A 22,680-nucleotide genomic window follows, 5' to 3' on the forward strand; every position below is an offset into this window, starting at 1 on the left:
CTTTTTCCTTTCAGTTATGCAGGGCAATTCTGCACAGACTTACAAACTGAAGAGTGTAAAAGCATGTATCCTCTTACTGTAGTCTTAAAAAGCTCGTGGAATTATTCTAGGGACACAGAAGATTCTGTGGCACAGATTTAGGTAAAGAGCAAAATACTCACTGGAAAAATTAAATACTGGCTAGCTACCACGGAGATTTGACCCTAGCTGGCAAACGTGGAACTCTGCAAATACTTGGAGCCATTAATTATGTATACTTGTTTTATTCATAATTTGTCATGTTCTGGGATACCAAAAGTAATAATGGCTGAACTTAACAAAATTTTTAACCTCATCTCAATATCCACTGATCCATCTCATTCAATGGTAATAGTCAATGTTTTCTAAAGGAACATAAAAACAAACATGCACACAATTGCACAGTTTTCATAAAGGTCTATTTCATTATTGGTGGGTAGCGCATTTAACAGTTAAATACATTTAAATAATGTATAGGTGACTGCAGGACTGCAGCATTGGTAACTAGATAACCAATTCAACTAGAAACCAGCTAACAAGGAACTGTCTAAATACTTAAAATACAGCTCTTGTTGAGATCATCCTTTGTTTTGATCATCTTCTTGGGGGAAAAAAAGCCTGCTGCTGGTCACAATGGAAATATATTAAGGCCAAATCTTCTGATATCCATTCCCAAAGGTATCTTTCAGCTGGATTAAGCCTCCAACTCCAGGGCGAGCCCAAGCTTGTGGCCTCCAGCATTAATGCTCTTTCCGTCTACCAGAGCAGAGAGTGTAAGCTTCACACCTATTAAGACAAACACAAAAACAAAAAACTGTGATGTACCTGGCACTTCACTCAGTCTGAGCCTTCTTTCACAGTCATCCCCAGAAGCCTGCCTGTCACTTCCTCAGCCTGTCAGCTGACCTACTAGTGCTGGCCACCAGAGGGCGCTTGGAAGTATCTGAGACACCAGAAGGACTGGGTTACTATTCTAGGTAAGGCACCAAGTCACAGAGAAATGTTTTAATAACAAGTTCAAAGTGCTCTAGAATATACAATAATGTTGAGTATACTATCCAGATGAAAAGAGACTAGAGACATAATCATAATTAGATCCTAGAAAGGGAAACCTACAATAAAGACACATTTGGGGACGGGGGTAAATCTGAATATATATTTGGTATTACATTAATGTTAGTTTTCTTAGATGCGATAATGGTATTGTGCTTATAAAGAAAAATGTCTTACTCTTAGGATACACATGCTAGGAGCTGCCGTGTCTGTATGTCTGCAAAACATACATTTTTTTAAAAAAAGTATGTGAAGTTTCAGAGACATAAATGTTGTAAATTTTAATAACTGGTCAACATAGGGTAAGGGTATATGATGTTCACTGTACCATTCTTCCAACTTTTCTTTAGGTTTCAAAATCGCCAAAATAAACTTTGGGAAGGAAAATCCCTATTTGGAGGGGGGAAAGTCCCCAGTACTTTAACCAGACTCCAAGATGAGTCATGTGCACTGTGAAGTTGGAGAAATGCTGCTCTAGACACAGCATGCTTCAAAATATTATATAAAGTCAACAAGACTATAGACAGAACCAAAGCAATGAGTGAACTTTTATCAACAAAATAAAAATTACTTTTATTTTAGAGAGAGAGAGAGAGAGAAAGGAAGGAAGGGAGGGAGGGAAAGAAAGGAAAAGAAAGAAAAAGAAAGAAAGGAAGGAAAGAAAGAGTTGTGGCAAAAGGTAAACATGTATTTATTGTACTCTTCTGTGTGCTTGAAAGGTCTGAAAAATAAGCTGAAGAATGAAAACTAATTTTTTTAATACTATCAAAACAATCCTACTTTATCAAGAATACTTACCAGGCCTCAGAGTCTGAGTGTAGCCTACTCCAATTAAGCTAGAGTTGTTGACTTTTGCCTAAAATAAAATTCAAAAACAACTGTAAGAAAAATATTTCAGTAGGGACAAAGCCCCTACATGTTTCCCCATCATGTAGTCATGAAGTGTTCAGTTTTATTCATGAGACAATAAAATTCATTATGTATTAAGCCAAACAGAAATCAGGTACTACTTAATTCGTATCCATTCAACTCAAAAATCAAATTGTCAGTAGGACACGATACTCCTGATAGCCACTGGAATGTATCCAAAGACCCCAAACTGTCCGTACAGCACAAGAGCCTAAGCACTCTCATAAAAATCATCTTTGTCGATTCTAGTCTAGCACAACAAAACCAGACCAAATGTGGTACAAATCAGGCTCACTAGAGGTGACACACAGCAGCCTTAAAGTGCAGGGTATAAAGTTTAAATTCATGACTTAGTTACACACATGTAAACTTTCCTACTTTCAGGACTCTTCCTAAAGAACCAAAACCATCAATGTTAAAAGAAAAAAAAAAATCTCCAAACAAGTAATTCCTCTGAAGAATCAGATCAAACAATCCTTTATCCTCACATTCTCACACCTCTCATGAATGCCAGTGCCGCTGAGTTCTGGCTGTATGTAACCACTGTGCTTGGGAGGAGGTCCCAGTGAGGTATCATGTACCAATCCAGGCCCCTGCCTTCCTTGCACAATCCTAACATTTCAGGACTTAGAGACTTCAAGGGCTGGAAGGAACCCTGAAGAGTAAGACATAGTAAGGAGTAGATTCCTTCTAGTTCCATTCTCTACCACCCCTAACATTATGAAGCCACACCAGAGGCCAGGAACACCTCCCTTCATTTCCAGGGCATAGGTTGCCTAGATACGCAACTTTGCTTTGCTTTCAGCATTCTGAGGGCTACTGTATAAAGGTAACAAACAGCCTATGTGACCAAAACAGATCTCCAAATGATTCATCCAAAGGGCCCAATCCAGAGAAAGAAATGATGTAACTATACAGACACAAACCACATCCACAACACCTGTATTCACTTGGCACTACAGCCAAATATTCATGAGCTACCAATGACCATCTAAAACAAAAAACAGGCCTGGTGCAGTGACTGACACCAGTAATCCCAGCACTTTGGGGGCCAAGGCGGGAGGATCACTTGAGCCCAGGAATTCAACAACAGTCTGAGCAACACAGTGAGACCCCTGTCTGTCTGTACAAAATTTTTCTAGCTTGGCATGATGGTGCACACCTACCCAACTATCGGGGAAGCGGGAGTGAGATGGAAGGATCTCTTGAGCCCAGGTGGCTGAGGGTACAGTGAGCTGTGGTTGCACTAGTGAACTCCAGCCTAGGCAACACAAAGCAAAAAAAAAAAAGAAAAAGAAAAGAAAAAAAAATGCCTCACTAATGACCATCTGTGCCCTACAAATAAGAGCCTCAGACAGCTGAACAGACATTCCTATTATTGGCCGGGCGCAATGGTTCACACCTGTAATCCCAGCACTTTGGGAGGCCGAGGCGGGCAGATCACAAGGTCAGGAGATCGAGACCAGCCTGGCTAACATGGTGAAACCCTGTCTCTACTAAAAATACAAAAAATTAGCCAGGGCGTGAACCCGGAAGGCGGAGGTTGCAGTGAGCTGAGATTGCGCCATTGCACTCTAGCCTCGGCGACAGAGTGGGACTCCCGTCTCAAAAAAAAAAAAAAAAGAAATTCCTACTATTGGCCAGACTCAGTGGCTCACGCCTGTAATCCCAGCACTTTGGGAGGATCACGAGGTTAGGAGTTCAAGACTAGCCTGGCCAAGATGGTGAAACCCCATCTCTACTAAAACTACAAAAATTAGCCAGGCACAGTGGCAGGCGCCTGTAATCCCAGCTACTCGGGGAGCTAAGGCAGGAGAATCGCTTGAATCCGGGTGGCAGAGGTTGCAGTGAGCAGAGATCGCACCACTGCACTCCAGCCAGGGCGACAAAGTGAGACTCTGTCTCAAAAAAAAAAAAAAAAAAAAGAAAAAAAAAATAAATTCCTATTATTTAACAGTAGGAGTTAAACCATGAAACTGTGATAAGGAGTAGAAAAAATAAACTCAGTTTCTCCCTCTATACTCTCACAAGGCCTAGGGAGAATTTCCCACACATCAAGCAAACAATTCTGCAGCAGATTCCAGCTAGATGTTCTCTAATTCGATTCTGATACTATCTACCTGGAGAGAGAGCATTGGATCACACACAGGTTCAGCGCTCAGTTTCATAAAACTGCCCCGCCCTCATTTTCCATGCCAATTGAAAGTTCCAGGTTGTTTTGCCTGTTTCTTACAGACTGGTTATAAGTCGGGGTTCCCACAAGTCCCTGGGGTTCAATTTCCCAGAGTGGCACAGAGAACTCTTTTAAAGGATGTAAATGAACAGCCAGATGAAGATACTTATGTATCTTTTCCTTTACAGGTGAGGTCTGGAAGGGTCCCAAGCACAGGAGCTTCCATCCCTGTGAAGCTGGGGTGCCCCATCCTCCCATAACATGAATGTATTATTGTTTACCTTCCTGAAGGCCCCCTGAACTCAGTCCTTTGGGTTTTTATGCAGACTTCATTACAAAGGCACAATTAATTAACTCACTGGTCACTGGCTCAACCTTTAGCTACTATGCCCTCCCCAAGGAAGGTTTGTTCCCTAGCAACCAGCACCCCCTACCATGTGGTCATCTAGGGACTATCCAAAAATCACCTCATTAACGTAAGTTCAGATGTGGGTGAAAAGGACCCGTTAAAAATAACAAAATAGCCCAGGGCACAGTGGCTTGTGCCTGTTACCCCAGCACTTTGGGAGCCAAGGCAGGGGAATCACCTGAGGTCAGGGGTTAGAGACCCACCTGGCCAACATGGTGAAACCTCATTTGTACTGAAAATACAAAAATTAGCTGGGCGTGGTGGCAGGCACCTGTCATCCCAGCTACTAGGTAGGCTGAGGCATGAGAACTACTTGAGCCTGGGAGGCAGACGTTGCAGTGAGCAGAGATGGTGCCACTGCACTCCATCCAGCCTGGGTGACAGCGAGATTTCATCTAAAAAAAAAAAAAAAAAACCGGCCGGGCGCGGTGGCTCAAGCCTGTAATCCCAGCACTTTGGGAGGCCGAGAGGGGCGGATCACAAGGTCAGGAGACCGAGACCATCCTGGCTAACACGGTGAAACCCCGTCTCTACTAAAAAATACAAAAAACTAGCCGGGCGAGGTGGCAGGCGCCTATAGTCCCAGCTACTCAGGAGGCTGAGGCAGGAGAATGGCGTAAACCCGGGAGGCGGAGCTTGCAGTGAGCCGAGATCGCGCCACTGCACTCCAGCCTGGGCGACAGAGCGAGACTCCGTCTCAAAAAAAAACCACAAAAGACTCTTTCACTTTTATGCTCTGGAGCTGTTTCAGGAACCAAGAACAAATGGCCAAATATCTCAACAAAAGATACTCCTACTGCTCTAGTCACTTGGGAAATTGCAAGGGTTACAGAAGCTGTGAGCCAGGAACTGGACAAAAACCAAAATATATACACCATAGTATCATAGGCCACCCCCTGGTTTCAAACAGGGATCCCTTAGAGCAAAAAAGTCCATATATCTGTCAAGGATGTTTACACTTGTTACATTTATATAACACACATATCTGCAAGAGTACAAACACAAATATGCTTATCATCTGGAGAAGCTACTGTAGGATAGGGATAGGTTTAAAGAAACTAGGCCAGGCGCGGGGGCTCACGTCTGTAATCTCAGCACTTCGGGAGGCTGAGGCGGGCGGATCACCAGAGGTCAGGAGTTTGAGAACAGCCTGGCCAACATGGCGAAACCTCATCTCTACTAAAAATACAAAAATTAGCCAGGCATGATAGCAGGCACCTATAATGCTACTCGGGAGGCTGAGGCACCAGAATGGCTTGAACCCAGGAGGTGGAGGTTGCAGTGAGCCAGGATCACACCACTGCATTCCAGCCTAGATGACAAGAGACTCCGTCTCAAAAAAACAAACAAACAAACAAAAAACCTAATTTGTCCTATGAAGATAAAAAAAAAATAGCTCAGCAGTATGAGGAATGTGAGGTATGCAAAATTTATCAGGCCCAGAGAGACGTGAGAATGAGACTTTAGTCACAGGACACACCCCCATGCCCAAGGGAAATTGTTTAAAAACATTTTTTCTTTTTTTTCTTCCTTGTAGTTTCCAGGCTAGCTAATAAATATCTAAAGTGTTACTGCAAGTTACACAATGTGACCCTCACCCATTATCTAACATTATATAACATGAGTTCCTGGAATCTGTGATACAAAGAACAATGTATAGCCAATCACTAATCAATGTTATTTCTGTAAACCAAAGAGTATTCCTGCCAAACAACTTTGTATCGGCCCACATCCTGTCCTGGATTTTTGGCCTTTAAAAACCTGTTTGTAACAAAGGCCAAATGGAGCTCAAATCCACTTGGATCTGGGTCTGCTGGGCAGCTGTCCTCATTATGGTGCAAGTAAATTCTTTAAAATTGTATTTTGTGCCTTAGTTTCTTCCTTTAGGTTCACAGAAGCCATTAGAAACATCTTTATCTTCTTCTACCAGCTTTTTCCCCCTTGATCTACTGTTATTTGTACCTTGTATAGAACTATTCGGGACAGAGATCAGCTGATAGTGAGATCCATTTCCTCCTCAGGCCAGTCACTTTCCATAGGTGTTACATCCTGAGGAGGCTTCAACTCAATTTCACAATACATATGATCATCAATCTGTATTGTAAGACTTACTTACACGAGGGAGTTTAATCTTGCCAACAGTATTACCATATGGCAGTATGAGCATGGTACAAAAAAAAAATCAGTTTCGTTACAAATCAGTAAGAATTAGAGATATTTGCTTTGCCTTCCCAACAGAAATCTACCCTTCCCCATTTGTCAGCTTTAAACCGATTACTGCCCCAGGCAATTTCAGATCACATTTCTCAATGTAATCTCTGACTTCTGACTTTTTAAATTTCTCCAAATTGGGCAAAATACAGCAAATACAGGTCTTAGGGGTACTTTGCCCGAGGTTGGTGAGTTTGGTCTAGCATCAAGGTATAATCCAGCACTCTTTCACTTTGATTTTAGTGATTACAAATAACAATAATCAAGGACTTGTATATTTTGTTTGTTTCTTATTGTTTGCACTTCCCCTTATGCACCCAGTGAACCAACTCCCTGGCAGTTGGATCTATCTCCAAATTTCACTGGTAATTTTTAAGTACCTGAGCACAGCACAGTTGTGGCTCCATAGTAGGGGTGACCACCTGACCACCCAGGAGTCAAAAGTTCCTCATTCCCCATCCATTTATCCTTTTTCTTCCTAAACCATGCTTCGATGAGCCACTCTAGCTAGAGCCACTCTAGCAAATCCCAATCCTGACATCTGAGGATACAGAAAAAAACCAACTCAGTTTCTCCTACTATTCTCTCACAACACAGAATGTTTCTGTGATATGTGTGAGGGCTTTCCCCACACACTAAGCAAGCAATAATTTCTGCAGCAGACACTTGGCTAAATGTCCTGTAATTCAATTCAATTCTATCCTGGAGACATCAGATGCCACAGGTTAAGGGCTCAGTCCCACAAGACTGCCCTCCTCCCACTTCGGATGCCAACTGCAAGCCCTAGGTTGTTTTAACTGCTTCTGACCTGGCAGCTCTAGAGGTTCCCACAAGCCCCTCCCTTGGGTTCAATTAATTTCCTAGAGCAGGTCACAGAACTCAAGAAGTATTTTATTTACATTTACCAGTTTTAATAAAGGATATTACAAAGGATACAGATGAAGAGACGTACAGTGCAAAACATAGAAGGGACACAGCTTCAATGCCCTCTCCAGGCATGCCACCTTCCAGCAACCTCGGCTACCCAGCTCACCGACCTCTGTCCTTGTGGGTTTTCACGAGGCTTCATTATATAGGCATGACTGATTAAACCACTAGCCATTGGTGAACAACTTAACCTTCAGCCCCTCTCCCCACCACCCTCTAATCACACCTTGGTCTCTCCACTGACTAGCTCCCACCCCGAAGCTACCTAAAGGTGGCCAGCCACCAGTCAACTCATTAGCATACAAAAAGATACTTAACACTTTGGGGATTCCAAGGATTTTTTAGGAGTTCTATGCCAGGAGAGGGAAGGAAAACCAAATATACACTTCCTAATATCACAAGGAGCATTAAGCAATGCTTCTGGGTACTGCCGAATTGGAGTGGCAGCTAACATTACTTAAGTGGGAAAGGCTAGGTAAGTTTCCAAACTAATTCCCAGGAGTCACTAAATGACACAGGGGTCCCAACCTGCCTTCCCATTTTAACTATGAACTCCTAGTAGGTGAGATAAGCTTCTTCCACTGACATTAAATCTGTTAAAATGTCACAGACATCAATGCAAATAACAGAATAGTGTGCTGTATGAATCCTGAGGTTTTTATTGCTGTAGTGCAATTAGAAATGGAGAAGGGGGCCAGCCGTGGTGGCTCATGCCTGTAATCCCAGCACTTTGGGAGGCTGAGGCAGGTGGATCACTTGAGGTCAGGAGTTTGAGACAAGTCTGGCCAACAAATCCCGTCTTTACTAAAAAATACAAAAAAATTAGCCAGGTGTGGTGGCGGGCACCTGTAATCTCAGCTACTGGTGAGGCTGAGGCAGAAGAATTGCTTGAACCCAGGAGGTGGAGCTTGCAGTGAGCCGAGATCGCACTACTGCACCCCAGCCTGGGCGACAGAGTGAGACTCCATCTCAAAAAAAAAAAAAAAAAAAAAAAAAAGACAAAGTGATGATTAAAATACTAGCCAGGTGCAGTGGCTCATGCCTGTAATCCCAACAGCTTCCTTTGGGAGGCTGAGACAGGATGACAGCTTGAGCCTAGGATGGGCAACCCATCCTAGGAAATCCCATCCTTACAAAAAAAACATCAAAAAATTAATTGGGAATAGTAGGAGGCTGAGGTTGAACCCAGAATGTCAAGGCTGCAGGGAGTCATGATTGTGCCACTGCAGTCCAGCCTGGACAAAAGAGAGCCTTAAAAAAAAAAAGATTAAAGCACTATTATTTCTGACACGGTAAAAACTACCCAGGGACCAAAACACCAGCTATAGTTGGGTTTAGACAGGCCTGTGGCTCAAGGTTATTATCAACATTAACTCGGCAGTTTTTGAGATTAAACAAACTCCACCGGCCTGGCCTGGAAATAAAACATCTAACACTGTATTCATCAAAAAAGCAACATTTCAAAATCTAAAGCCAATCTATCTGTAAACTGGGGACTGTGTGAAATCAGTTCAAATTTTCAACATAATTCAGTATACCCAAAGACTCATTCCCACAACCAAAACTCCCTTCTAAGTCCACAAAAGTACTCACAGAAATGGAAGCAGTAGGATCCAACTGATATTTAGCTGCAATGCCAAAACGAGTGCAGTTGGTACCTGATGTCCAAGCAAGGTTTACTGAAGTGTCAAGATCTTCACATACTTTCTGATAAATTGATCCTCCAAATTCCGTCCCATCATTCCTATGAGATATTTTAAATTAGTAGATCTAGAATAGACAATGTAATAATGTCTAAGGCACAGGCTGATTTGTAGCATTACATTTAAATAAAAACCACAGCTCAAGTGGGTCTTTAGTGTTCCACTGAAAACTTGCAAGTTTTAACGGGTTTTTTACCCCAACCCATACCCATACAGGGACTGGTAAAATGAACCATACAATATCCATTCAGTGGAATTATCACACTGTATTAAACATACAAGAGATTCCCATATAGTCTTTCGGTTATGTATTTCATAAACACATATATATACACACACATATAAAAAGGTGAACCACCACAACATTAACAAAGATTATATACCTAGCTGGCATGATTATGAGAAATGTAGGTTTTCTTCTTTGTGCTTGTTATTTACCAATGAATTTTTACAATGGAAAGAAAAACATTTTAAGTACTTTTCATGTATCTATCTAGTTTGGGCTTAGGTAAAAACACCAGGCTGGATGTAGTGGCTCACGCCTATAATCCCAACACTTTAGGTGGAGGCAGGAGGATCGCTTGAGGTCAGGAGTTTGAGACAAGCCTGGGCAACATAGCAAGACCCCATCTCTATAAAAATAATTAAAAACAAACAAAAAAGACAAACAAAAAAACATCAGCAGCAGCTGGGCACAGTGGCTCACGCCTGTAATCCCAGCAATTTGGGAGGTGGGGCAGATCAAGAGGTCAGGAGTTCCAGACCAGCCTCACCAGCATGGTGAAACTCCGTCTCTACCAAAATACAAAAATTAGCCGGGCGTGGTGGCATGCGCCTGTAGTCCCAGCTACTTGGGAGGCTGAGGCAGGAGAACTGTTTGAACCTGGGAGGTGGATGTTGCAGTGAGCTGAGATCACCACAGAGCAACTCTGTCTCAACAAAAAAAAAAAAAGAAAAAAAAAACCCAACAACAAAACGCCATACATTTTAGGCAATCCTATCACGTCAGCATCCCACACATCTTTTAAAATGAATATACTGGTAGCAGTCTGCCAATATCTAATGCCTCGTGTAAAACTACAAAGTGCATTAAACCCCATATAAAATGAACATTTACTCTCTCAGCACCAAAGGTCAGATTGACATTCTTTTACTATAAGCTTTCAAGGGGCACCCTAGAAATGACCAAGAATGATTTTGTTTTTAAATGTTAAGAGAAATTCTTTAGGGTGCACCCAGATCAATAAGAGATGACAGACATCAAAATCATCCTCTGAGGGCCTACATCACAGTATCCTATGAAAGAAATACTTACACATTAGTGTGTAGCTGGAAGTCCCCAGTCCTATAGCCCACTGCAAAGTTATTCCTTGTCAGCTTTGATTTGGCACTGTCAAAGGTCATCTGGTACCCAGCAAGCCAGCCCTCATAACCAAAGACAGCTGAACCATGGATTGCAGGTCCAGCAAAATCAAAGTCAACATCACAACCAAGGTTTATACACTCCCTCTTGTAAGAGGACTTGATTTTACCACTTTTCTTTCTGGAAAAAGAACAAACTGACGTCACTGGGAAAAACGTACACACACTTATGCACAAAAGAGCACAAAACAGACTTAAATGAACTGCAGTATGACCAGGGAGTAAAAACCAGCAATACAATAACCGAGTAAAAAAATCATCTCAATGAACTACAAGACAAGGACACGAGGCAACTGGACGGCCATCTACAACTGCTTTGCAGAATTAACAATCATTCACAAAAGCCTGTTAGAAACACATTAATTGCCCAAGTTAGTGCAACAACGAAGAGGCAAATATTTGAAGGCAAGCCAATGATAGCAACCATAGTATTCTAAAAGCAGATATAGGCCAGGCATGGTGGCTCCCGCCTGAAATCTCAGCACTGTGGAAGGCTGAGGCGGGTGGATCACCTAAGGTCAGGAGTTCAAGACCAGCCTGGCCAGCATGGTGAAACCCCATCTCTACTAAAAATACAAAAAAAAATTAGCCAGGCATAGTGGCACATGCCTGTAATCCCAGCTACTCGGAAGGCTGAGGCAGGAGAATCACTTGAACCCAGCAGGCAAGGGTTGCAGTGAGCCAAGATCGCACCATTGCAGTCCAGCCTGGGTGACAGAGAATAAATAAATAGGCTGGGAGCGGTGGCTCACACCTGTAATCCCAGCACTCTGGGAGGCCACAGCAGGCAGATCACAAAGTCAGGAGTTCAAGACCAGCCTGACCAACATGGTGAAACCCTGTCTCTACTAAAAATACAAAAATTAGGCGGGCGTGGTGGCACACCGCCTGTAATCTCAGCTACTCAGGAGGCTGAGGCAGGAGAATCACTTGAACCCAGGAGGCGGAGGCTGCAGTGAGCCAAGATCATGCCACTACACTCCAGCCTGGGTGACAGAGTGAGACTCTGTCTCAAATAAAAATAAAAATAAAAATAAGTAAAACAAAACAAAACAAAACAAAATAAAATAGAGGCAATAAAATATGGGAAAAAAAAAAAATGACCAGGCACGGTGACTCATGTCTGTAATCCCACCATTTTGGGAGGCCAACGCAGGCAGATCACCTGAGGTCATTAGTTCCAGAACAGCCTGGCCAACATGGCAAAACCCTACCTCTACTAAAAATACAAAAATTAGCTGGGCGTGGTGGCGTGCGCCTGTAGTCCCTGCTACGCAGGGAGGCTGAGGCAGAAGAATCGCTTGAACCTGGGAGGTGGAGGTTGCAGTAAGCCAAGATGATGCCACCACATTCCAGTCTGGGTGACACAGAGAAGACTCCATCTCAAATAAATAAATAAAAGCAGATACAGAGATTTCACCACCACAAGGTAGCTTAATACGCTATCAAACAGTAAAAGTACACCTTTTCTAAATACACAAAAGAGAAATGCTTTTAAATGTAATACAGATAAAAATGTCTGTGCTTACCCTGTGTTTGGTGAGAAGGTAGTATCAAATGTCAGTTTCAAACCTTGACAAATCTATTTTGAAAGAAAAGTAATTTGCTTTCTTTTTTTGAAATACAAAAATAATTAATAAAATTAATACTAAAATTTTCAAAATGTTACCTGGTCTTCAATTGCGATTTCTGTTCCCAGAGTGTTATCAGTGTTCCACTTTTCTGTGAAAGTCAGACCATACTCACACCACTTATATTTGGTCTCCAAGGTCCCAGTAACTTTACCAGTGTCTGTATTAGATGAACCAGACGTTGAAAATTCCTAACAAGACAATCAATAACTTCATGAACAGTCTCATAAGCCTAGAATTCATCACTAACTTACAAACACACACACACACACACAACCCGCTGAAACATTTGGTAAACTCATGAATCCTCCTTTTTCTAGCTTCCTGAACACTCGTATCCCTCTGCACTGTGCTACTCTCTGAAGCTTATATAAGAGTGACAAGCCTTTGAGCAACTGACTGCCACTTCACATACAGCTGACACTTCTAATCAATCACAAGTTCATCTGTAGTGAATTCTCAAGTGAACAAACTGTACACTTTTTTTTTTTTTTTTTTTTTTTTGAGACCGAGTCCCGCTCTGTCGCCACGCTGGAATGCAGTGGCGTGATCTCGGCTTACTGCAACCTCCGCCTTCCAGGTTCAAGTGATTCTCCTGCCTCAGTCTCCCAAGTAGCTGGGATTACAGATGCCCGCCACCACGCCCAGCTGATTTTTGTATTTTTAGTACAGATGGGGTTTCACTATGTTGGCCAGGCTGGTCTCCCAACTCCTGACCTCAGGTGATCCACCACCTCGGCCTCCCAAAGTGCTGGGATTACAAACGTGAGCCACTGCGCCCGGCCAACTGTGCATCTTTTAAGGAAGGTTTTGCTAAGGTGATTTTATTTGGGATTCAAAAGTCAGCGGGAAACTGAGAGTGGTGGCTCACGCCTATGATCCCAGCACTTAGAGACCAGCCTGGGCAACATAGCAAGACGCCATCTCTACAAAAATTAAGAAACCAGCTCAGCGTGGTGGTGTGCGCCTGTAGTCCCAGCTACTCAGGAGGCCAAGGTGGGAAGATTGCTTGAGCCTGGGAGGTCCAAGCTGCAGTGAGCCATAATCCCACCATTGCACTCAGCATGGGTGACACAGTGAGACCCTGTCTAAAAATAATAATGTGCCAATCCCTGGTTGCACACGAACTGAAAAAGAAAAAATATGGAGGGCTTATCTGAATTTTTGTTTGTTTGTTTGAGACAGCATCTTGCCTCTGTCACCCAAGCTGGAGCACAGTGGTGTGATCACAGCTCACTGCAGCCTCAACCTCCCAGGCTCAAGTGATCCACATACCTCAGCCTCCTGAGTAGCTGGGATCACAAGCATCACCACGCCATGCCTAAGGAAGACAGCTGATGTGAAAATAATAAAGAGACTACAGCCAGAAATTGTGATATCTGCAGAGTGAGAAATATCAAAAACTGTATCAACAGGAGGAAAGGGCAGTCATCCTTCTCTCAGAAAATAGAACATTTGTATAACTATTGCTCTGCTGATAGAGACAAATCCTCAGGTCTTATATATACTCTCCTAAATTAGATCCTTTCATTAACAGGAATTTCAAGTCAAAGCATAGCCCTCAATACCTACACTAAAAAGCACTGGATTGGCTGGGCACGGTGGGTCACACCTGTAATCCCAGCACTTGAGGAGGCTGAGGCGGGACGATCACTTGAGGTAGGGAGTTTGAGACCAGCCTAGCTAAAATGGTGAAACCCCATCTCTACTAAACATACAAAAATTAGCCAGGCATGGTGGTGCATCCCTGTAATCCCAGCACTCAGGAGTCTGAGGCAGGAGAATCACTTGAACTCGAGAGCCTGAGGTTGCAGTGAGCCAAGATGGTGCCACGGCACACTAACTTGGTGATGGAGTGAGTGAGACTCCATCTCCAATTAAAAAAAAAAAAGCATTAGACTGGCCAGGCACGGTGGCTCACGCGTGTAATCCTAGCACTTTGGGAGGCCGAGGCGGGCAGATCACGAGGTCAGGAGATCGAGACCATCCTAGCTAACACGGTGAAACCCCATCTCTATTAAAATACAAAAAATTAGCTGCGTGTGGGGGTGGGCACCTGTAGGCAGAAGAATGGTATGAACCCAGGAGGCAGAGCTTGCAGTGAGCTGAGATCGCGCCACTGTACCCCAACCTGGGCGACAGAGCAAGACTCCATCTCAAAAAAAAAAAAAAACCATTGGATCCTGTTAGGAAAGAACACTGGACATAAAAATTGGGAGTTCTGATGTCCAGTTCTTCATGTCATTTACCAAACGCATCACACTGGGCAGGACACATTTTTTGGTTTTTTTTTTTTTTTGGAGACAGGGTCTCACTGTCGCCCAGGTTGGAGTACAGTGCCACAGGCACAGCTCACTGCAGCCTCAAACTCCTGGGCTGAAGCGAAGCGATCCTGCTATCTCAGCCTCCCAAGTAGCTGGGACTTCAGGTGCCCACCAACAAGCACAGCAAATTTTTAAATTTTTTGTAGAGACAGGGTCTCGCTATGTTGCCCAGGTTAGTCTCAGAACTCCTGGGCTCAAGTGATCCTCCTGCCTTGGCCTCCCAAAGCTCTGGGATTACAGGAATGAGCCACTGTGACCAGCCTCACTTACCTTTTTTGGGTCTGTTTCTGCAACTATAATTACAAAGCTTACCTCCAGATGATTAAATTGAACTGACACTGTGAAAGTTTGTACATTTTCATATGCTCCACAGAAAACGAAAGCATTATTAAAATAATATATATGGAACAGGTTCTTCTAGCAGATAGTTTGAATGGGGAATTTGTGAGTAGCTATTTTTAATCCTGAATGACATTAATGACTCTTGGGGCCCCACCCACTGCCATCCATCAGCCCATAGATCAAGAGCCAGCCTATATACACATGCCACGGAAGCCTCAAGAAACAAAGCCAATACCACCCTGTGGGACCAGAGTTGGGCCAGATTACAGCTCATGCCCTTTACCACCAGACAGTGTGGCTTCTACATTCTGGGGTGGCCTCAGTAGCTTTGCAGTTCAGGTAAGAAAACAGAGCCAGGTATTAATGGGACTTATCTGGGGCCAGAGACAAACTACAGGATCAATACCACGGCTGTTCAATTACATGTATTAAATGTGAGTAAAAACATGCTACACTTAATCCAGCTCCCATACATCCTTCATGCTCTTAAACCTACTTCCATAAAACTTTCCCTAACCTATACACAATAATCTATTCTTTTCCAACAAAGATTTGGTTTATCAAACAATCTAGTATTTGATATTAATTATCTCAGTATTCTCAGTTTATTTTATCTCTCCAACTAGAAAGTAAGCTTTTTAAACACGAGGACTGAGTCTTTTTTAGAAGGCCCTTTGTGTTTCAACAAATACGGTAGGGGCCTCAATAGACTAACAATAGGAACATTAAAAAACACACTAAATCACTGCGCTGTAACCTGTTAACTTGGCCAAATAAGTCATTCAATCATAACTAAACACCTAGGCTTCCTTTCAGACCAAAGAAAACAAGTGACAGATATGATCAATGTAAAACCCCAGAAATCCAACAGGCCTAGGCTTTTAAACAACTATAGGCCAAGCGCTGTGGCTCACGCCTGTAATCCCAGCACTTTGGGATCACTTGAGGTCAGGAGTTTGAGACCAGACTGGCCAACATGGCAAAACCCTGTTTCTACTAAAAATCCAAGAATTAGCAGGGCATGGTGGCGAGCACCTGTAATCCCAGCTACTTGGGAGGCTCAGGTTGAGGCAGGAGAATCGCTTGAACCTGGGAGGTGGAGGTTGCAATGAGCTGAGATCATGCCACTGCATTCCAGCCTGGGCGACAGAGCAAGACTGCGTCGCGGGGGGAAAAAAAAAAAAAAAAAAAAAAAAAAAAACCAAAGAAAGAAACCACAATACGATTAATTTAAATAAATATCAGTTACATGCACTACCTCAAAAATGTCTATACAGGCCGGGCGTGGTGGTTCATGCCTGTAATCCCAGCACTTTGGGAGCCTGAGGCGGGCAGATCACGAGGTCAGGAGATCGAGACCATCCTGGCTAACATGGTGAAACCCCATCTCTACTAAAAACACAAAAAAATTAGACGGGTGTGGTGGTGGCCAGTGCCTGTAGTTCCAGCTACTCAGGAGGCTGAGGCAAGAGAATGGCGTGAACCTGGGAGGTGGAGCTTGCAGTGAGCCGAGATCATGCCACTGCACTCCAGCCTGGGTGACAGTGCGAGACTCGGTCTCAAAAAAAAAAAAAAAAGTCTCTCTCTCTCTCTATATATACACACACATACATATATCAAAATAACCTATAGTATTCTAATATGCACACACTTATACCCACCCCGAAATAATCTCAAAACAAAAATTTTTAGAGTAAAAAAAATTGCACAAAGTAAAATTTTACTAGCTGGGCATGGTGGCTCACATCTGTAATCCCAGCACTTTGGGAGGTCAATCCAAGGCAGATGGATCACTTGAGCTCAGGAATTCAAGACCAGCCTGGGCAACACGGCAAAACGTCACCTCTAGAAAAACTATAAAAAATACTCAGGCATGATGATAGGGCCTATACTCCCAGATGCTTGGGCGGCTGACGTGGGAAGATTGCTTGAGGCTGCAGTGAGCTGAGATTGTGCCACTGCACTCCAGTCTGGGCAACAGAGTGAGACCCTGTCTCAAAGAAAGTTAAATTTTACTTTATCCCCTTTGTAACAGTTCACTCAACTATCAAGTCACCAAAATACTAAAATATTAACCTCTTTAAAAAATATTCTTGGCCAGGCACAGTGGCTCACGCCTATAATCCCAGCACTTTGGGAGGCTGAGGAGGGCGGATCAAAAGGTTAGGAGTTCAAGACCAGCCTGACCAACATAGTGAAACCCTGTCTCTACTAAAAATACAAAAATTAGCTGGGCATGGTGGCAGGCACCTATAGTCCCAGCTACTCGGGAGGCTGAGGCAAGAGAATGGCATGAACCTGGGAGGCGGTGGTTGCAGTGAGCCAAGTCACATCACTGCACTCCAGCCTGGGCAACAGAGTGAGACTCCATCTCAAAAAAAAAAAACAAAAGTCTTGGCCGGGCATGGTGACTCACACCTGTAATCCCAGCACTCTCCAGGGCCGAGGTGGGTGGATCACCTGAGGTCTAGAGTTGGAGACCAGCCTGGCCAACATGGTGAAACCCCAGTTCTACTAAAAATATGAAAATCAGTCAGGCAGGGTGGTGGGCACCTGTAATTCCAGCCACTAGAGAGGCTGAGGCAGGAGAAACACCTGAACCCAAGAGGCAGAGGTTGCAGTGAGCCACGATCACACCACTGCACTCCAGTCTAAGTGACAGAGTGAGACTCCATCTCAAAAAAAAAAAAAATTCAGATCAGGACTCCCTAAACTCACAAAATACATGTGGAAATCTTCTCCAGGGAGAACTGCTAGAAAACGGACATTATATAAATGATTAGTACACATTATATAAATGATTAAAGAGTTCCTGATAATTTTATGCCCATAACTGACGAGCATTGTTGACAAAGGGTTACAAAAAAGTCTCATGGGTTCCCTGCCTTCAAATGTGTAATCTTACTGAGTAAAGAATACCACCTGACTGGTCTTTCCTAAGTTCCTTGTGCATACATAACACGACAAAAGACCACATGAAAATCAGAAATCACATTCAAGACCAAAATAAATCAGGTTACAAGCAAATCTCTTAAAGTTAACTTCCGCCTCTTCTTTAAGACAAAACAGGTAGACATCTTTCAGTTATGACCATTTTACGAGTTGAAAAATTATAAAGGTTCAATAGAACTTATTCAACAGTAACACTCACCACGCCACTGCAAGACTTTGTTTTCACATCCAGTTTCACCAACCCAAAACCTTCAACAAATAGAGAGCAAAAGAAACAAAATGATTATTTTGTATGAAAGATGCACAGCAATTGTTGACTATACATAAAAAACAAAAAGATTCCACATACTCAGAGGTGGATAAAAATGTGTTAATATACAATATTTAAATGAAATTGTTACAAATTCATCTTTTGTAAACTGGCTTATAAAGGGCAGAATTATCCCTATGCTGCTTTGTCTAGTTTTTTTGGTAGCTGGTACACAAAAGAACGCTTTCAAACTATTCTTTTTTTTTTGAGACAGAGTCTCACTCTGCCGCCCAGGCTGGAGTGCAATGGCACGATCTCGGCTCACTGCAACCTCCGCCTCCCACGTTCCAGCGATTCTCCTGCCTCAGTCTCCCGAGTAGTTGGGACTACAGGTGCGTACCACCACACCCGGCTAATTTTTTGTATTTTTAGTAGAGATGGGGTTTCACCGTGTTAGCCAGGATGGTGTCGATCTCCTGACCTCATGATCTGCCCACCTCCGCCTCCGAAAGTGCTGGGATTACACACGTGAGCAAACACGCCCAGCCCCCAAACTATTCTTAAACTTAAATATTAGATTTAAAAATCATTCAATTTAAATCTCAGAATAGCTAATAACTTATCATGATATGGCTGGGTGCGGTGGCTCATGCCTGGAATCCTAGCACTTCAGGAAGTTAAGGCGGTGGATTACTTGAGATCAGGAGTTCAAAACCAGCCTGGCCAACATGGTGAAACCTCATCTCTACTAAAAATGAAAAAAAAAAAAAAGCCAGGCATGGTGGTGCGTGCCTGTAATCCCAGTTACCAGAGAGGCTGAGGCAGGAGAATTGCTGGAACCCAGGAGGCAGAGGCTACAGTGAGCCAAGACCACGCCACTGCACTCCAGCCTGGGCAACAGAGTGAGACTCTGTCTCAAAAAAACACAAAAACGGCCGGGCGCGGTGGCTCAAGCCTGTAATCCCAGCACTTTGGGAGGCCGAGACGGGCGGATCACGAGGTCAGGAGATCGAGACCATCCTGGCTAACACGGTGAAACCCCGTCTCTACTAAAAAATACAAAAACTAGCCGGGCGAAGTGGCGGGCGCCTGTGGTCCCAGCTACTCGGGAGGCTGAGGCAGGAGAATGGCGGGAACCCGGGAGGCGGAGCTTGCAGTGAGCTGAGATCCGGCCACCGCACTCCAGCCTGGGCGACAGAGCCAGACTCAGTCTCAAAAAAAAAAAAAAACACACACAAAAACAAAACCAATTTATCATAATACAGCAATGGGGTATTTCCAACAATCTAAATAAAGGGGGGGATGGTATGGAACAAAATCTTTAAGAAAACTCAAATTTACCTGAAAAAGTTCATAACTCTGGAAAGTACTAGGAGTCACCACAAAAGCAAAACAGTAATATATCATAACTCTAGTCAACCAAGACCTAAGCTATAACTGAAAAAAATTAAAGCACAAGTCGCTTTTTCTTAAAGGCTCAAATCCTCTTAACTACAGTTTTAAAAAATTTGGGGAAATTGGGGGAGGGGGATGTAGATTGTAAAAGAACTATTTTCGCAGAAGTTTAATGTAAGCATCTTAAGTTTCTAACAGAAGAATTAAAACAAGGCTGGGCACAGTGGCTCATGCCTATAATGTAATCCAACCAGGCTTTGAGAGGCCACTGTGTTTACTGGGTAACACAGTGAGACACCACCTCTACGAAAAATAAAAAAATTAGCCAAGTGTGGCAGAGTGTGCCTGTAGTCCCAGCTACTTGGGACTTGGGAGGCTGAGGAAAGATGATCACTTGAGTCCAGGAGGTCCAGGCTGCAGTGAGGTATGATCGTGCCACTGCATCCAGCCTGGGCAACAGGCTCAAAAAAATAAATAAGTCTAAATTTAAAGCAGCAAGATATTTACAATTTGCAATGATTAATCTGATTTCACTAAGCAACCCAAACATACATTTTCACTCTTTATCTAACACGTTTTAAAAGTAAGGTTCTTACCAAATCCTTTGTTGAAAATATCTCTGGCAGCTTTGCCAAGGTCAGCATATGATGGAGGAATACACATTGCTGGTAGAAAAAAACATTCCAGTATTAATGTCTCTATTCTCCCATCTTCTATCCAAGAACTAGAGTATGACCCACTGCTGATATTAAAATTCAAGCAATCCCATTTGTTGGAATTATGTTTTTTATCTGGTCAGGAGCTACACTAAAACTATAAAGACCTATAAAGGAGATACCACCAACGAATTATTTCTAAAATAGATAACCATGGTTATACAAACTTGGGAAATTCGTTCCAAAATAGAAAAACAGTCTATTACCTACAGCCTCACTTCCTAGGACTGGACAGGTACAAAGAAACAAGTATTTGTGTGCATGGATATGTATCTGCTAAAATTCACTGAGATGAGCTGACTGAACTAAATTAAATAAAATCAAAACCTAAGACTAGGCCCTGTCCCTGATATGTCGTTTAATATCTTCGCTGAGGTGAAAACCAACATCCTGGAGTGGGAAGAGAACTTAATACTCTGGGAATTTAAATATTGAAACTTTGAAAAAATACTGCCATCTGTGTTTCATTCAAATGTCTGTATCAACTAAATATCAAATGGCGCTTCAAACTTACTAATATGACTCTCAAGTCCTTAGCCAATGCTGTGCTGCTTAAGGGCAGGCAATCTGAGCTCCTTACACCAGCTCATTCATTCCACAAAGCACGTCCACGCCCTTAGGAGCACATGTAATGACCTTGTGCTCTCACAAGGACTGCTACTTCCTCTAGAAGAGTGACTGATCCCATCCTCCAAAGCGGAATCCCCAATTAATAACTTTTATTTCTGTACGTCAAAGACACGTACAAAAGCTGAAAGTCCATGCGGCCACAGACCAACTCCCCGGGCCTTGTTCCCCTATTTGAAATCCAGCAGCCCAGCCCCTCCACGGCAGAGGTGGTCAGACGGTAAGGCGACCACCAAAAGCAGCCGAATTTCCAAGTCCTCGGAAAGACAGAGGGAAACAAACTGCGGGTTTCTGGTCGACAGGCTTCGACTCCCCGCCGCCCCATCCGGCAGAGATCCCTGCTCTACTTACGCCGCGCGCAAGTCTGTCCGTAGGTCGCCATGGCGAGGCCGTGGGAAGAGGGGAATCTGCGGGAGGGACAAGAAGTGCGGTCAGCTGGGGTCAAAGGGCCAAAGGGAGGTCCCGGGCAGAGAGGGGCGAGGGGCCGCGGGGCAGCGCGGCCATCTTAGGAAGCCAGGGCCGACCCCAAGTCCGGCGCAGGCCTCCCGCTTGGCCGAAGCGGCCTAGGCCCCTGGGTCGGCGTGAGGCAGGCGCGGCGGTACCTGGTGGTCTCCTGAGGGGGGCCGCAGCCACCGCTCCGCTAGCTGCTGAAGCCGCTCGTCACGCTCACGGTCAGGCTGCAGCTGCAGCGGCTGGAGGGCGAAGTGAAGGAGACACCGTTCCGCCCGCCGCAACCCTGTCCTCTCCCAACCAGGACCCCGCCGCTGCCCCCGGGGCTGTCCGCCGCGCCTGTGCCCGCAGCGCAGCCCGCTGCCAACTCCAACCTGCTCCGGAGCGGCCACGTGGACCGACAGCGCCACGGTCCTGCAGGTGGGCTGCCTCGGTCCGTCGATGGGGATCGGGAAGGCAGAAGCTGCTGGGCCTTGAATCAGGCAGCTATCCGGGCAGCCTCAGAGGCGAGGGGGCGGGGAACGGCGAAGGCAGCGCGCTGCCGCCCGCCCGGGAGGGGGATGGGGCGGAGGCCCCGCGCGAACGCGTCACGGACGGGGCGGGGCGTCGGCGCGTGGCCGGGGCGATAGGGCGCGGCTGCGCACCACCGGGGTCACGTACATCTCTCCTACTCCCCTTACACGCTGGTGCGGGTCCGCCCCAGAAACAAACCCCTGCATAGGGCGCCTGCGGGGAGTCAGCTGAGCGTTACCCACGTCCACCCTAAGCTAGCGCAGCCTGCGCTTCTGAGGGACAGCTTCTCTTTCCCAACCCAGTGAGAACGAGTGGGACACAGGGGCGCCACCTCCAGCCCCTCGCCCTCTTCTGCCCTCTTTTCCCACCTTGGTGTGACTGCCTTGCTGTGCCGGGCTGTGTGCCTGAGAGGTTTTTCGGGACTGCCTCTCCCTGAACAAATGTGAGCAGGTCCCAGCGTGCCCCACCCATTTCTACTCCGCCTTAGGCTTTCTCTTCCGCGGCTCCTCCCCACTCAGGCATGGCACTGCCTCACACCCGCACGGAGCCGGAGCTTGGCGAGACAAGCCCGCTCCGGGTCCAACTTCCTCTGGATTATGGGCCTGGAGAAAATGTGGTATCATCCTGAGCAGGCGTTAGAATGCTGCACACCCAA

At 44.7% G+C, this 22,680-nt stretch overlaps 1 protein-coding gene across 4 annotated transcripts; it reads right to left on the reverse strand.

The window, feature by feature from the left end:
* Positions 1–250: 250 nt before the first annotated feature.
* Positions 251–22,464, reverse strand: VDAC2 (voltage dependent anion channel 2). 4 transcript variants are annotated; one of them, XM_025395761.1, is made up of 11 exons: positions 21,665–22,462; positions 21,414–21,469; positions 20,316–20,384; positions 18,274–18,323; positions 13,732–13,835; positions 12,495–12,647; positions 12,355–12,407; positions 10,719–10,946; positions 9,294–9,444; positions 1,870–1,927; positions 416–804 (listed from the first exon to the last, which is right to left on the reverse strand). In XM_025395761.1, exons 5-11 carry the CDS (start codon positions 13,762–13,764, stop codon positions 713–715), a joined length of 768 nt encoding a protein of 255 aa, XP_025251546.1. In that variant the 5' UTR covers positions 13,765–13,835; positions 18,274–18,323; positions 20,316–20,384; positions 21,414–21,469; positions 21,665–22,462; the 3' UTR covers positions 416–712. The 4 variants fall into 4 exon arrangements, with proteins under 4 accessions (XP_025251545.1, XP_025251544.1, XP_025251546.1 ...); XM_025395762.1 differs by having other exon boundaries at positions 13,732–13,777; positions 21,665–21,858; XM_025395760.1 differs by lacking the exon at positions 13,732–13,835 and having other exon boundaries at positions 251–804; positions 22,394–22,464.
* Between the last annotated feature and the right edge of the window lie 216 nt (positions 22,465–22,680).

Source organism: Theropithecus gelada, chromosome 9 (genome assembly GCF_003255815.1).
Source record: "Theropithecus gelada isolate Dixy chromosome 9, Tgel_1.0, whole genome shotgun sequence".
Classification (NCBI taxonomy): Eukaryota; Metazoa; Chordata; class Mammalia; order Primates; family Cercopithecidae; genus Theropithecus; species Theropithecus gelada.

Excerpts from the sequence above, each read along its gene's own strand:
- VDAC2 (XM_025395760.1), bottom strand. The coding sequence starts at position 21,444 with ATGGCGACCTACGGACAGACTTGCGCGCGGC. Across the intron at positions 10,947-12,354 it reads ACCTTCTCACCAAACACAGG|AAAGAAAAGTGGTAAAATCA; the intron begins GTAAGCACAGAC and ends TTCTTTTTCCAG. Across the intron at positions 9,445-10,718 it reads TTCCAGCTACACACTAATGT|GAATGATGGGACGGAATTTG; the intron begins GTAAGTATTTCT and ends AATATCTCATAG.